General features: G+C 44.2%; 2 protein-coding genes across 4 annotated transcripts in view; one reads left to right on the forward strand and one right to left on the reverse strand.

The window, feature by feature from the left end:
* LOC111066415 (rho GTPase-activating protein 100F) overlaps positions 1–7,377 on the reverse strand; it is a 35,975-nt gene extending 28,598 nt beyond the window's left edge. The window contains exons 1-2 of the mRNA XM_022355000.2: positions 6,035–7,377; positions 183–524 (exon numbers count right to left, since the gene is read on the reverse strand). Coding sequence (XP_022210692.2) covers positions 183–269 — 87 coding nt within the window. The 5' untranslated portion in view covers positions 270–524; positions 6,035–7,377. The remainder of the gene's footprint in view (positions 1–182; positions 525–6,034) is intronic.
* Positions 7,378–9,170: 1,793 nt separating this feature from the next.
* Positions 9,171–14,476, forward strand: LOC111066514 (cytoplasmic FMR1-interacting protein). 3 transcript variants are annotated; one of them, XR_002607079.2, is made up of 10 exons: positions 9,172–9,493; positions 9,560–11,391; positions 11,458–11,750; positions 11,815–11,927; positions 11,998–12,197; positions 12,265–12,800; positions 12,865–12,959; positions 13,031–13,417; positions 13,484–13,957; positions 14,047–14,476. XR_002607079.2 is itself a non-coding variant. In XM_022355205.2 (9 exons), exons 1-9 carry the CDS (start codon positions 9,287–9,289, stop codon positions 13,694–13,696), a joined length of 3,873 nt encoding a protein of 1,290 aa, XP_022210897.1. In that variant the 5' UTR covers positions 9,171–9,286; the 3' UTR covers positions 13,697–14,476. The 3 variants fall into 3 exon arrangements, 2 of the variants coding, with proteins under 2 accessions (XP_022210897.1, XP_022210895.1); XM_022355205.2 differs by having other exon boundaries at positions 9,171–9,493; positions 13,487–14,476; XM_022355203.2 differs by having other exon boundaries at positions 13,484–14,475.
* The last annotated feature ends 1 nt before the right edge of the window (position 14,477 follows it).

Below are 14,477 nucleotides of genomic sequence, written 5' to 3' on the forward strand. Positions count from 1 at the left end.
TTAAATTAAATCATCTCAAACATATTCTTGCACTAGTCTTCCACTGACATCCTCTTGAATCGAAGCTTTACACATAGCTTACCCATATCTAACTTTATAGAAATTAAGAACAATTTCCACGAAATATAATTGGAATATGTGATCCACAACGGTACTACTTAATAGCTCAACGATCCACTCACCTTTCTACGTCCACAACAAAGCATTCTTCGCACACGCGAATTTCCAGTAGCTGCTTTCAATCGAGTAAACTTCTTCTTCCACTGCATTTATTAGTGGGTATCCGATGGGGGAATTGTTTTCCTTTTCGTTGGCCCTTCTCCTTGGCTGGGTGAGGGGGTGATGCGTCGGGCTGGTCGTGTGGCAACTGTGCTTTGAATTGCCGACTCTTATCTAACCGGTGATGATACTGGATGCAATGGCGATGGCATTGGATAAATGCTGCTGAACACGTTCCATTTGGTTGCTTATAAAAGTTGATATAAAAATGCAAGTTCAATTTATTCGTTGCTCGTGTTGAATTCCTGCAAGCAGATGGAAGAGTTGAGGGAATAATGAGTTAAAAACTGTCAAAAACGAGGGCCAAAACACATCAGCAAGTATTTACTGTCACTTGACGCACACACACAGTAGACAAACAGACAGACAGCGCACACACAGATACACTTTGTGACAGGCATCGTGTGCGTGTTTAACTTAATGAAGCTTTACACTTCGCGAGCCTCTGGCACTCCAGCTCCAGCTCCTGCTCCTACTCCTGCTCCGGCTCTTCTGACATGTGTCATATGCATTTGCCTGACAGGGCGGCATTCGAGGACTTGGACAGTTCCCTCCACACTCGCATACGCATACATGCATATGGGGTGTGTGTGTGTGTGTATACACAAACATTCTTGTGTTATGCATATATCGAGTAACTGTCTACGTCTGATTTTATGGCGCTGATAATGCAATGTTTGCCCTGCTCCTTAGCCCTGTCCGTCGTCTATGGCCAAATAAAATGTTGTTCGTTAAGCAGACAGATAACAACGAAGAAAGGGGGAATGGGTAAACAGAGAACAGAATTATGTAAATGAAATACCCTTTCAGATCTTGGGTTAAGTCTCACTGGAGGAAGTCTTTTCTATACGATATGTGATGTGTAAATATCTTTAAATTTGAGAGTATATTTTTCCTTTGTGCAGACCTACTGACAGTAGGCTGTTGCTGTTAGGAGTACATCCATGACGAAGAGAGCCTCTACAACATACATGCATGTACGTATATATTTTATAGCATTTTTCACTCCTTGCTTTTGCTTCAATGCAAAATGATGTGCCAAATTGTCATAGCCTATCCAAAGGGTATATAAAATAGAGGACATAAAAAAGGGAGGACATAAATGGGTCGCCTGCCCAGGCTGACACTTTGCCCTCTTGGGCAGCGCAGCCCTTAAAAGTATGCAATACATTTCAGCACTTGTCATTGCCTCGAATCGAAATTCCATGTAGGCGAGTGCTGCGACTCCAGCCAACGCAGCCTTGCCCCACACACACACACACAAAAAATATTTATGCAAATGAAGGAGCCTAGGAGCCTCCTAGCAGGCAGCTGGCGGCTGACTGGCCTTTATGGCTAATTGTGTTGGCCTGGTTTCCGCAACTTAAATTCGCTTCAAAGCCCTGCCTGCCCTGCCTGCCCCGCCCTGCCTGCTTTCAGACCAAAACGATCTTTTATGCTGTTCGGAAGCGCCTTTAAGTTCTTGTGCAAGGTAATGGAAAATGTTTTCAGCATAGATAAAAATGGATTTTCATTGCACTTACACAATAAACAATAAGTTAACACTTTTAGATGCTTTTGCTAATGTCTTTGGCAAGTTTCTCCATTCGAGGAAACAAAGGGCTGCCCTGTGCTCTGTGCCTTTAATGAATGTTGATATAATTTTTAATTAAAAACTATTTTCTGCTGCCTGGGACTGTTGCTCTTCCGCAGCCAAAGACCAGACAGAGCGGAAGAGAATTGTTTACACGGCACAAGCAGGCCCTGTGCAGTTGCTGAGAACTTGTGCAACTGTTTAGATAAACCCCAATGCCCCTTGCAAAACGAGTATATGGAATAGATGTTTCCCCATTTCCCCTGAGAGAGAAGGAGCAGCAGACTTGTCTGCTCTTTGGAATTAAAGTTATTAGCGCCGCAAATCCCTCAGGAAATAACACTGGGGTGGAGTCCCGTTTTCTGTGTGCTGACACATCTAGAGAGCTCCGTCGTCTGGTCAATACAATGCGGAACAGGGGAAAAAGGGGTAGCAACCGCAGAGAAATAGAAAATCAACAGCAAAGAATTTTTAATTAAGTGGCCACCAGGCATATGGACATGGCGTGGCTGCTCAGCCCCCCAACCGTACCGCATACATGCCATCCTGATGATGTCGCGTCGGAGACCGCGTCATCGTCATGGCGAGCACGTATGTAGCTGGGGCATGGCTCTGGCACATTGCCCACAGCTCCAACCGAGATTTTGTTGCCATAAAACACTTTGTCTGGCCTGCACGAGCCCAGGCCCACCCCCTACTCTCCGTAATTGCAATGAAAAATGTTACAATCGTGCCCAGGACATTCAAATGTACATACAAAGAAGAATGCCATGCATACGTTAAAGAAGGGGGGAGGCGGGGTCCAGCTGCTGCCCCGACAACTGATTTTCTTGCCAGCCAGCCAGCCAGCAGCATCTCCGGCCCTTCAATGCGATTGTCCTGGCGTGCAACGGAGGAGAAGAATTCCTATTCATAATTTCTATTGCAAGGGGAGAGCAGGGGGAAACAGGCAGATACAAGATACTTTGTGTCCTGTGCAACAGCAGCGACAAAGTACAGCAATCAGCCAGGAAAAATGTTGCATGGGTGTTGATGAAACAGACGCAACAACGACAACAACAACAACAGAAATTACAACATTTAGAAGGCTGCAAAACAACAGCAACACCAACAACAATTACAGCACAACATTGAGAAGGGATGAACAACTCTGGCAGTCGCCGCCACTGGCAGCCAGTGGGAAATGGAATGTTGTCTAGGCACGCATAAAATTTATTATAATGACATCATAAATTCTAGCAGCAAACGATGTAAGTATGTATTTGTGTGTGCATAAATGAGTGACAAAGCTCCATCCACGAAGCTTCCGCGTAACGCCCTCGGGCCACAGAAATTGCAAATCATTTATCAAATAATAAAAAACAGAAAAATATTCGCAAAACTCAGCAAAAATGTTAAGAGAAATAGGAATTTTTTTTCCTTCGCATATAAATTGCACTGAAAAAATCATAAGAACTAATGGAAGACTCGAATAGGGAATGGAATACTTAATGAATGATCGTATAAATAGAAATAGCTATACATATAAGAAAAAACACTCAACAGCAAGTTATTTCTGTGGTGAATATAAATAATCTCCAATGTAAGTATATTTTGATTGTTTATTTTGAGGTAAACAATCGGCCCCGAAATATCTCTGTGTACTCTATGTTGTAAGATTTAATGGGGTCACTCTTAAGCAATCCATAAAGAAATGCTTGAGGTAGAATGCAATGCAGCAAAATACGCAATTCAACCAAAAGAATATACAGAAAAATTTAGATAGTTTCTCTAATGTTGAAGGCTTGGACATGAAATCTTAGCAATTTTAATAGGTATCCTCTTTTTTTAATGCATTTTCCATAACTATATGTATTCTAGAACAACTTCCAGTACATCCAAAGAAAAAAGTACGTAAATTTAAATATTTACACTCGGACTTACAATAAATTCGAAACCTTTAACCTAATAAAATCTTTAATTACTTCTATCTTACAAACCGAACTCTTTACTCTCTACTGCTATTATGCATACATTTTCAATCAATATATTTTAACTTCACACTTCCATCCATGTTTCTCAGTGTAAGGTGCACCCCCATGGATAGGCAGTGCAACGTTGAAGGGGGATCCAGATCCAGTGTAGAGAAAGCATAGCGGATTTATCGATTGCCTTTTTTTCGTATTTTTTTGGACCCAATCCTAACCCCATCGCATTTTTTGATATTGTTATTGCTGCGTTCAAGTTTATCTCCATTTCGTGCTGCCAGCCCCTTTGGCGCAGACATTAACTGGCATGTAGTGGCACCACCCAAAAAGACGAGACCCACCACCAGCACCAGCGACGACTGTCACAAGGGTGGAGACAGAGCGGCACTCCCGCATGCACACACACACACACTCACACAATGAAGCATTTGTGCATTTGTGGCGCCCCATGTGGCATTTGTTGCCGCTTTCAAGTCCACAGCTAGCACGCTGCTTTGTCACCCGCCACTCGCCACGGTCGCCACTGGACAGAGAGTCGAAGTCGCGTTAAACTACCAAAAATATGTACAAAACCATGGAAACCGACCAGGAAAACCGCTTTGCCCACTGTGAAAAGGGGACCAGGAATGGTTTTATCTAATTAGGGAATGCAGATGCAAAGGATGGAATTACATACGGTGCACGTCAATGGGATACTGTTGATGATAACACCACGCGCACAGGATCTCTCTTTCCCCTGTCCCAATTATATTATTAAATAATAATAATAATTTAATAATTGGGTAAATCATTTCAATCATGAGTGCATGTACATTTTCTGTATTATTTGCTCATAATATTATACGCACATGTATCTATCAGCCTGAAGACTTCCCTGGTTACTGATTTTCTGAAGGATATATACAAATTTTCCAAGAAACTCGAAGAAGCCTCCGCTTTCTTATATTGATTATAAAAGAACCTTTGAACGCATAGCAATGCCTCCTTGCTGGGATGATCTCATATCTACAATGTCCAAGCAGTAGGTCATACTTTCCCAAGATAAACCACGAGTGAGTAATTTTTGGGACTATAATAGAGAAACCATGCCTATTCCCATTCCCTCGTTTATCTGACTGCCTTTTCTCATTTTTGTTTCTACTATAGTTACGAGCATTCTTGAGATTTTTCTATATTTTGCCACTGTATTTCTGAAAACAGTTTGCCACATTTACAGCACCACAGCTATTTTTCTAGGTTTTCCTTGAATTTCCTCCTTTTTTTTTGCTCTCAACATTTTTTGTATGATTTGGAACCCCATACGAATTTTTCTCGTCTGTTTGCCTGTAAAATTGGAGCAAAGCTCTTAACTCTGAGGGTAGTTTGGTGGGTCCTAGGGGATGTGGTGGTGGTGGAATAGCATTGCGGCTTTGAATGAAAAAAAAGAAGGAAAAAACATTTCTGATTGTTAATGTCGCGGTTAATGTTTTGCTTTTTGTATCTTACTCCCTCTCTTGCCTCCCCCTCAGTCGTACTTTGTGCTTTATATTTCATGTACTTTTTTTTCTGCCTGTTGGTTTCTCAGATGGGGGGAGCTGGTGGGAGAACTGTGAAGACTTTGATGCTGGGCCAGTAACAGCCACATATACGACTTCTCCATCTGGCTCCCCCATTGTTTTGATGAAATGTTCTGTTATGATTGCGGGATGTTGGGATGTTTTTGCAGAAATTCCTTTCTTAATTAAAAAATGAAATAATTGAAATTTCCGGAGGCAAATGTAATAAAGGACTTCAGCAAGAACGAAAACAGCACAGAAGAAGAAGTAAAAGTGCAAAATATATCCTCAGAAATTTAATCTAATTGAGGAATGCTGCAAATGTTCTTTGACTTTGAATGAGGAATTTCAATCAATTATGCGTTCCATTTCCTCCGTTTCAATCTGCTTGATTTTAGTTTGTTTAAAGGCTAAATAAATAATAGTTATTTTATTAGAGCCATCACCACCCGTCACCTTGCAGTCCTATTGAAGGGTAACTCTTCATCGTCAATGACATTTGCATTGATCCGGCTTACGCTTTTCATTTAAGTGGAATATCTAACAACTAACGGCCACTTGACACAATCAACTGTCATTCCACATCGCAGGAGCTTTCCGCCCTGAATAGTTTGCGCCTTAAAGGATTTATCCCACCATATCCCGAAGCCGAACCCGTACCCGTACCCGTGCCCACTCACCTGCACTTTGGTACAGGAAGCCTGTCCTGAAGGCTGACGCTTGATGCCCGACGCTCGACGTTTTGTCTAATCCGTGCCAACGGTTGGCCGAGTTATGAAAACATGAAATCACAAATTGCAAACAACATCATCATCATCGTCAGCCAAAAGGAGCGAAAGGAGGTGGATGCACTCGTAGTAGTGGAAGGGGGTTTTTTGTGGGGGACTGAGAGCAGTAGCTGGAACCGGAGCAAGCTGCAGTAACCGGTAGTAAATGTGCCGTGTTGTAAATCAGATGCAGCGTAGAATACTCCGTTACTCTTTTTCGCTCTCTCTCTCTCTTACTATCTCTCTCTGCTTACCGATGTCTCTGGCCGCCCCTCTGGGTGAGTGTCTTTTTATTTCGACTTCGATTTGTTTTAATTTCCGCTGATTCTAGTGCTGCTGCTGCAGCGCTTCCGGCACAACGTTCGTCCGTTAGTCCGGCAGTGACAATGTGGGGTGGATGCGACGAGGCCTGGGCTACGTGGATTTAGTAGATGTTGTAGGCGCTGGATTTACTGTTAGAGACAAATTGCTGGTTCGGTGGTCAATGGCACGAAGATGCATCCTTGCACTTTTTGGGCATACTCTGCACGCTGCACTCTCCTCCCTGCACTCCCTGCTGCTGTTCGTTGCTCGTTTCTCGTTTGCCGTTTCACATTTTTCTCTCCACTGCTACTGCTGCTACTGCTGCTGCTGCGGCGACTGCGACGTTTTTGCTGCGGCATTTTTTGCGTAACTTGTGAGCTTTTGCACATTTCACAGTTAATTTTGACATGTTCGCTGGCGAGGGGATTTTTTTTTGTCCACGAAAAAATTGCAACTTTCTATCTATTATTTTATCTCTCGTTTATTTTTCTGTTATCTCTTGTATTCCTCTTTGCTTTTAATTGATTTTTGCACGTGTGTGGGTGTGAGAGAGTGTATGCACGAGGGTGTTTGAGTTTGTGTATGTGTGTGTGTGTTTGATGCAGCAGCAAGCAAGCAACGGAATGCGTCCGAATGGCAATGCGAAGCTTTTGCTTGTGGAGCGCGCTTTACTACGTACGGAGTGCTTCTGGCCTGAAAATGCGAATTTCCTGCGCTCTACTCCTACGTTACTCCGTGTGTGTTGTGTGTGTATGCGTATGGATTTCAGTATGAATTTCAGTATAATAAAATATCCTGTTTGGAGGGGCGCCCGCTCCCACTTGCCCACTGATACCGCACTCTGTGAGCGCGAACAGAGAGAGGGTTTATGTGTGTTGTGCGCCTGCGCCTCAAATTTGGAGCAAGTCTATGCTTCGGGGCGAACGGCGATAACACTATGACTCCCACACCACCACCACCACCACCGCCAACCCTATCATTCACTCGGTCTCTCTCCCTCCCTCTCTTCTTTCTCTATGCTTTTTTCCACTTTGCAGCGCCGCGTTTTTCCAGCTATTCTTTGATATTTATGCACATTATTACACGAAACTATTTCTCACGCCGGGTATCGAGGGTCTTTTCTCTATGATACAGTTTAAAACGGCTCTAGTTTATATTGCTCAGAGGTCTTTAACGCTGAGTAACGACTAGCAACACTCGCCGTGACCGATGAGAGTGAAATGCACTGCTGTTGGGGCTGTATTCTCCCACCCATTACTGGGTCTCAGTGTTGAAAAGGAAGCGAGTTTCATTATCTCTGGTTTCGCAAATCGAAGCCGCCGTTAATTTTGATTGTTGGAGCAGCAATGAGTTCCGTTCAACAAAAACTGTAATGCCTGAGCAGTCAGTGCCGAAAATAACGGTAATCAGCGCCTCCTAAATAACGCAATGAATAGCACATGTTAATGGATGCACTATATTACAATTACAATTATTATGAGCCTTTCTTGTCGAAGCTCATAACGTTTCAGACTTGCCAAACAAATCACAACGTTCCAAGTTTAACCCTGGACAGTCATCCTAATTTTTTTTAGAATAACGTTATACCAAAGATTCTATAGAATTATACGTTAATCCGTGACGTTGAAGTCCTTAAAAATAACATCCTCTACTGTCAGATAAAATAGTTTCATATCAGCCAGCTTCTGATTCATTTCATCCACTCAGAGTTTCATATCAGCCAGTATATTTTGAAAATGACACCGTATATTGCGGTATATTTCTGGGGTATTTTTGAGCTCACTCTTGAAGCGCCTAAGTGGGTCGGGAGAGCGTAAATTGCTCTCTTTCGACTGCCAGTGAAACTCGATTTAGCGCACAAAAAACTGACATGTTTCGCTCTAAATCGTGGTGGTTTTTCAAAATTTTCTCTCTTTTTCGAGGTAAAGAGAGTGCTTTCGTGGTGACTTTCCCCCCTTTTTCGTGGTGTGAGCTGCATGTTACTAACGGGAACGAATGAAGATTCATTGTTGCGTCATTCCATACGCGTTCCCGTAAGATACATTTGATTTGTATGGGAAAAATTTCAGCAACATGGGGAAATGAAATCGCAGCATTGTTCTGCAACTTTGGCACGAAGTGAGCAACAAATCTGCACACCTTGGGAAAATGGATATTATGGACTAGAGGTATTGTTGGTAATTTCAGACTCCAATTAATGCAGAAAATACTTAGTCTCTCTTATAAAGATATTATATCTTTACCAATAATAGGTATCAGAACCGGGATAAATGTATATATAAAACACAAAACATATGCATTAATAGGTAAATAACATATCAATCTTATAAAAATTCATTATTAATGTTTTAAAGCAGCTTGGAACAACAAATTTAACATCAATTAGAGGAAATATGGTATACAAATGTCCATACGCATGCAGAAACTTGGTTGACCAGCAACAATTACGGAATATGACCAGAGTTCACACTTATGTTTTATGCTTTGGCCGTTTTTGTTTGAACTCTATTATGTTAACAATGCAATAAAACGGAGATCTGAAAACTACCCAATCTGATACCAAATTGATTGAGCAATTGGATAAAATTATTTGTTTAGAGCTAAGAGGGCTAACTAGCTAGTAATACTAATTCGAATATCTAAATCGAGGAATATCAACGCATCCGTCAGTATATTTGCGGTATATTTTGACAAGGACAAGGTATATTTCGTTATATTTTGGTATATTTCGGAGTGTATATTTTCCGCGGTCACACTGTGTATTTGTGGCAACGAAAAAAAAATATTCTTTTAGTTGCCCCGCCTTTATTTATTAACTTTTTAATCAATTGACGCCGTTGGAGTTATGATAAGAAGCCCAACATGACGGAGAAGATTACGCTTGCCGATGCACTGTCCAATGTGGAGGTGCTGGACGAGCTGTCGCTGCCCGATGAGCAGCCATGCATAGAGGCACAGCCCTGCTCCATTATCTACAAAGCAAACTTCGATACAAACTTTGAAGACCGTAATGGATTTGTCACAGGAATTGCCAAATACATAGAGGAGGCGACTACTCATGCGAATTTGGTAAGATAGGAAGCACTAAATAGGAAGAGAGACGAGACACACTCACACTCCCCCACCCTACCATAGAATGTTTTGCTGGATGAGGGACAGAAGCATGCTGTCATGCTGTACACCTGGCGATGCTGCTCACGGGCCATACCACAGCCCAAGTCGAACGAGCAGCCCAATCGTGTGGAGATCTATGAGAAGACGGTCGAGGTGCTTGCCCCGGAAGTCAACAAGCTGCTGAACTTTATGTACTTCCAACGCAAGGCCATCGAGGCGTTCTCGGGCGAGGTGAAGCGGCTTTGCCACGCGGAGAAGCGCAAGGACTTTGTGTCGGAGGCATACTTGCTGACGCTGGGGAAATTCATCAACATGTTTGCCGTCCTCGACGAATTGAAAAATATGAAGTCGAGCGTGAAGAATGACTATTCAACATATAGGCGGGCGGCGCAATTCCTGAAGGTAATGTCCGACTCGCACACCCTGCAGGAGTCGCAGAATCTCTCCATGTTCCTGGCCACGCAGAACAAAATTCGCGACACTGTGAAGGACACGCTGGAGAAGATTGTCGGCTACGAGGATCTGCTCTCGGATGTCGTTAACATCTGTGTGCACATGTTCGAGACGAAGATGTACTTGACGCCCGAGGAGAAGCACATGCTGGTGAAGGTGATGGGCTTTGGCCTGTTCCTCATGGACAGTGATGCGTGCAACATCAACAAGTTGGATCAGAAGAAGAAGATCCGCCTGGACCGCATCGATCGCATCTTCAAGAATCTGGAGGTGGTGCCCCTGTTCGGGGACATGCAAATCGCACCCTTCAACTACATAAAGCGGAGCAAGCACTTTGACTCCAGCAAGTGGCCGCTCTCCAGCTCGAACGCCATCAGCCCCCAGGCGGATTTGATGGTCCACTTGCCGCAGATACGCGAGGATCATGTCAAGTACATATCGGAGCTGGCGCGCTACACCAACGAGGTGACCACCACCGTGAAGGAGAATCCATCGGACGCCGAGAATCGGATTACGGCCGACTTGGCCCTGCGCGGCCTTCAGCTTCTGTCGGAATGGACCAGTGTGGTCACTGAGCTGTACTCCTGGAAGCTGCTCCATCCCACGGACCACCACCAGAACAAGGAGTGTCCGGTGGAGGCCGAGGAGTACGAAAGAGCCACTCGGTACAATTACACATCCGAGGAAAAGTTTGCCCTGATCGAGGTGATTGCCATGATCAAGGGCCTGCAGGTGTTGATGGCACGCATCGAGACGGTGCTGTGTGAGGCTATTCGACGCAATATTTACTCCGAGCTGCAGGACTTTGTTCAGCTATCGTTGCGCGAGCCCCTGCGCAAGGCAGTGAAGAACAAGAAGGATCTGATCCGGAGCATCATTATGTCGGTGCGAGAGACATCCGCGGATTGGCAAAAGGGCTACGAGCCCACCGACGATCCTGTGGCGAAAGGCAAAAAAGATCCCGATGGCGGCTTCCGTATCCATGTGCCACGCCTCAATGTGGGTCCATCCTCCACACAGCTGTACATGGTGCGCACCATGCTGGAGTCGCTGACAGCGGACAAAAGTGGCGGCAAGCGTACACTGCGCAAGGATATCGATGGCAACTGCCTCATGCAGATCGAAACGTTCCACAACACATCGTTCTACTGGAGCTATTTGCTCAACTTTAGCGACACTCTGCAGAAATGCTGCGATCTGTCGCAGCTCTGGTACCGAGAGTTCTATTTGGAAATGACCATGGGCCGCAAGGTCAACAAGTGCTTGGTGCGCCATCAGCACAACGAGGAGTGCAAGGATTTGATAACCATGGAGAAGCGTATACAGTTCCCCATTGAGATGTCTATGCCGTGGATTCTCACCGATCATATTCTGCAAACGAAAGAGCCCTCCATGATGGAGTAAGTAAACAGGGCGTATGATCTACGCCTCAGAATCCATCTAAGCATGTTTGTTTCGTTCCATAGGTTTGTCCTGTACCCGTTGGACCTTTACAACGATTCGGCACACTATGCCCTAACCGTCTTCCGCAAACAGTTCCTCTACGACGAGGTAGAGGCCGAGGTGAACCTATGCTTCGATCAGTTTGTCTACAAGTTGAGTGAGCAGATCTTTGCCCACTATAAACAATTGGCTGGCAGCATTTTCTTGGACAAACGTTTCCGCCTAGAGTGCGAGGTGCTCGGCTTCAATTTCCAGTCGTATCCACGCAACAATCGCTACGAAACTCTACTAAAGCAACGACATGTCCAGCTATTGGGTATGTGAAATATATAAGTGCTTTTGTCTAGGCACCATTAATGTGCGGGCCTTTGCTTTTCCAGGACGATCCATTGACTTGAACAAACTGGTCACCCAACGCATTAACGCCAATATGCACAAGAGCATTGAGCTGGCCATCAGCCGCTTTGAGGCCAATGATATTACGGGCATTGTGGTAGGCTGAATAGATTAATATTTGCATATATGTATATCGATCTCTCACACTCAATACATTTGCAATGCAGGAACTCGAGGGCCTTTTGGAGGCGAATCGCATTTGTCACAAATTGCTGAGCAAATACTTGGCGCTGGACAATTTCGATGGCATGGTCAAGGAGGCTAATCACAATGTCCTGGCCCCCTATGGTCGGATTACGCTGCATGTGTTTGTGGAATTGAACTATGATTTCCTCGTCAATTACTGCTATAATGCGGCCACAAATCGGTGCGTTTACAATCTATCCATCTACATATATTGTTTGAGTGGCATATTAATGGTTCTGTCTATTTAGGTTTATACGCACCAAAGTGAATTTGTCATCGACGCAGCCCATTCAGCGTGAGAAGCCGCCACAGATGTCACACTACTATCTGTGGGGCTCGAAGCAGCTGAATGCCGCATACTCCACGCAGTATGGACAGTACACTGGTTTCGTTGGATCGCCGCATTTCCATGCCATGTGCCGACTGCTTGGCTACCAGGGCATTGCCGTTGTCATGGACATCATTCTGAAGGACATTGTCAAGCCGCTGATCCAGGGCTCGCTGCTGCAGTTCACCAAAACGCTCATGATTGCCATGCCCAAGTCTTGCAAATTACCACGCTGCGAGTACGGATCGCCCGGCGTACTCAGCTATTATCAGGCTCATTTAACGGACATTGTGCAATATCCGGACACGAAAACCGAGCTGTTTCAGTCGTTCAGAGAGTTTGGCAATTGCATCATCTTTTGCCTGCTGATTGAGCAGGCCTTGTCCCAGGAGGAGGTGTGCGATCTGCTGCATGCGGCCCTCTTTCAAAATATTTTCCCCAGACCCTTCTGCAAAGGTGCGTAGAATTCCACTCTTAGCTGGAAATTTATTTCTATATTTGTGTTTTGTGTGTTTTGCAGAAAACGAGAAACCTGAAGCCAAACAAAAGCGTCTGGAGGCTCAGTTTGCCAACTTGCAAATCGTCTCGAATGTGGAGAAAATAGGCACTGCCAAGGTAAGCAAGCAGTAGACAAACTGGTGATGCCTCGATTTTTTGTTAACTGCTAACTGAAATTCAATCTACAGCAAGCCATGATAGCCCGCGAGGGGGATTTACTAACACGCGAGCGCCTGTGTTGCGGCCTGAGCATATTTGAGGTGATACTCAATCGAGTGAAGAGCTACCTGGACGATCCAGTGTGGTGTGGCCCGCCACCAGCCAATGGCATCATCCATGTGGACGAGTGCTCCGAGTTCCATCGCCTGTGGTCGGCCCTGCAGTTTGTCTATTGCATTCCTGTGCGTGGCACAGAGTACACGATTGAGGAGCTCTTTGGCGAGGGTCTCAACTGGGCTGGTTGTGTCATGATCGTGTTGCTGGGTCAGCAGCGACGCTTTGAGGCGCTGGACTTTTGCTATCACATTTTGCGAGTGCAACGCGTCGATGGCAAGGACGAGGATGTTAAGGGAATTGTAAGTTGTCGCTGAGTGAAGTTTGCTTGGAAAAATATATTAAATTTTACTTCTTTTCGATTGCAGCAGCTGAAGCGAATGGTGGATCGTATTCGACGGTTCCAAGTATTAAACTCACAAATCTTCTCCATTCTCAACAAATATCTGAAGGGCGGCGACGGTGAGGGCTCAAATGTAGAGCATGTGCGATGCTTTCCACCGCCACAGCATCCATCGGTTATATCCTCGTCGTCACACTACCAGGATCCACAAAAGCTGCGCCAGAGCATGAACAATTGAGGCACACATTTTAGCCGAAGATGCATTTAAGCCAATCAATCGTATACAAATAAGTTATACTTAATCACAGTTTATATCGCCGTCGGGAAGCGCAAAAAATCGCAAAAATCGCAATCGATGTGATGATAGCCGCGTAGAGCCAATCCCCAAACCCTTCTTGGCCCTCTCTATGCATCATGACAAAATGTTTGCTTAGATTTGGTCTTAATTGATTTCGATTATATTATTGATTGAACATGTTTACTGGTATCGTATGGTATGGTATGTCGTACAGTATGTCAAATGTATTATGCAAGCAATTATATATTTACTAGATATAATATTGATTCCCCCCCACCCACTCCCCCCAGCTACATACATATGGCGTTCTATTTAACTCTACTCGTATATTATCCCAAATACTCTACTGTAAGAACGAACCCTAAGATATTATGTTTGGCCTACCAATATAGAAGAACATTCTTAAAATTCTTAATTTTGCTTTTGCTCCACGATTTGAGAATCAAATTAGCCAAAGAATTGCAAAGCGCAGCAGAACGGCAAAAAAAGATAAACAAACGAATTGGCTTTAAATACAATCGAAAGTATTACAGAAATAGATGCAGCGAACGAAAAGAAATCAATACATACTCGTACTATACTTATTTAATGGAAGATATGGACAGCCAGGACAGCCAACACTTACACACACAAGACACACACACACACATACACTTTTAATACAATGAACTTTATCGAATAAAATTTTCATACGTATTTCTAACAAACCCCAAAACAAAAC

This window comes from Drosophila obscura, unplaced genomic scaffold (assembly GCF_018151105.1).
Source record: "Drosophila obscura isolate BZ-5 IFL unplaced genomic scaffold, ASM1815110v1 contig_150, whole genome shotgun sequence".
Lineage (NCBI taxonomy): Eukaryota > Metazoa > Arthropoda > Insecta > Diptera > Drosophilidae > Drosophila > Drosophila obscura.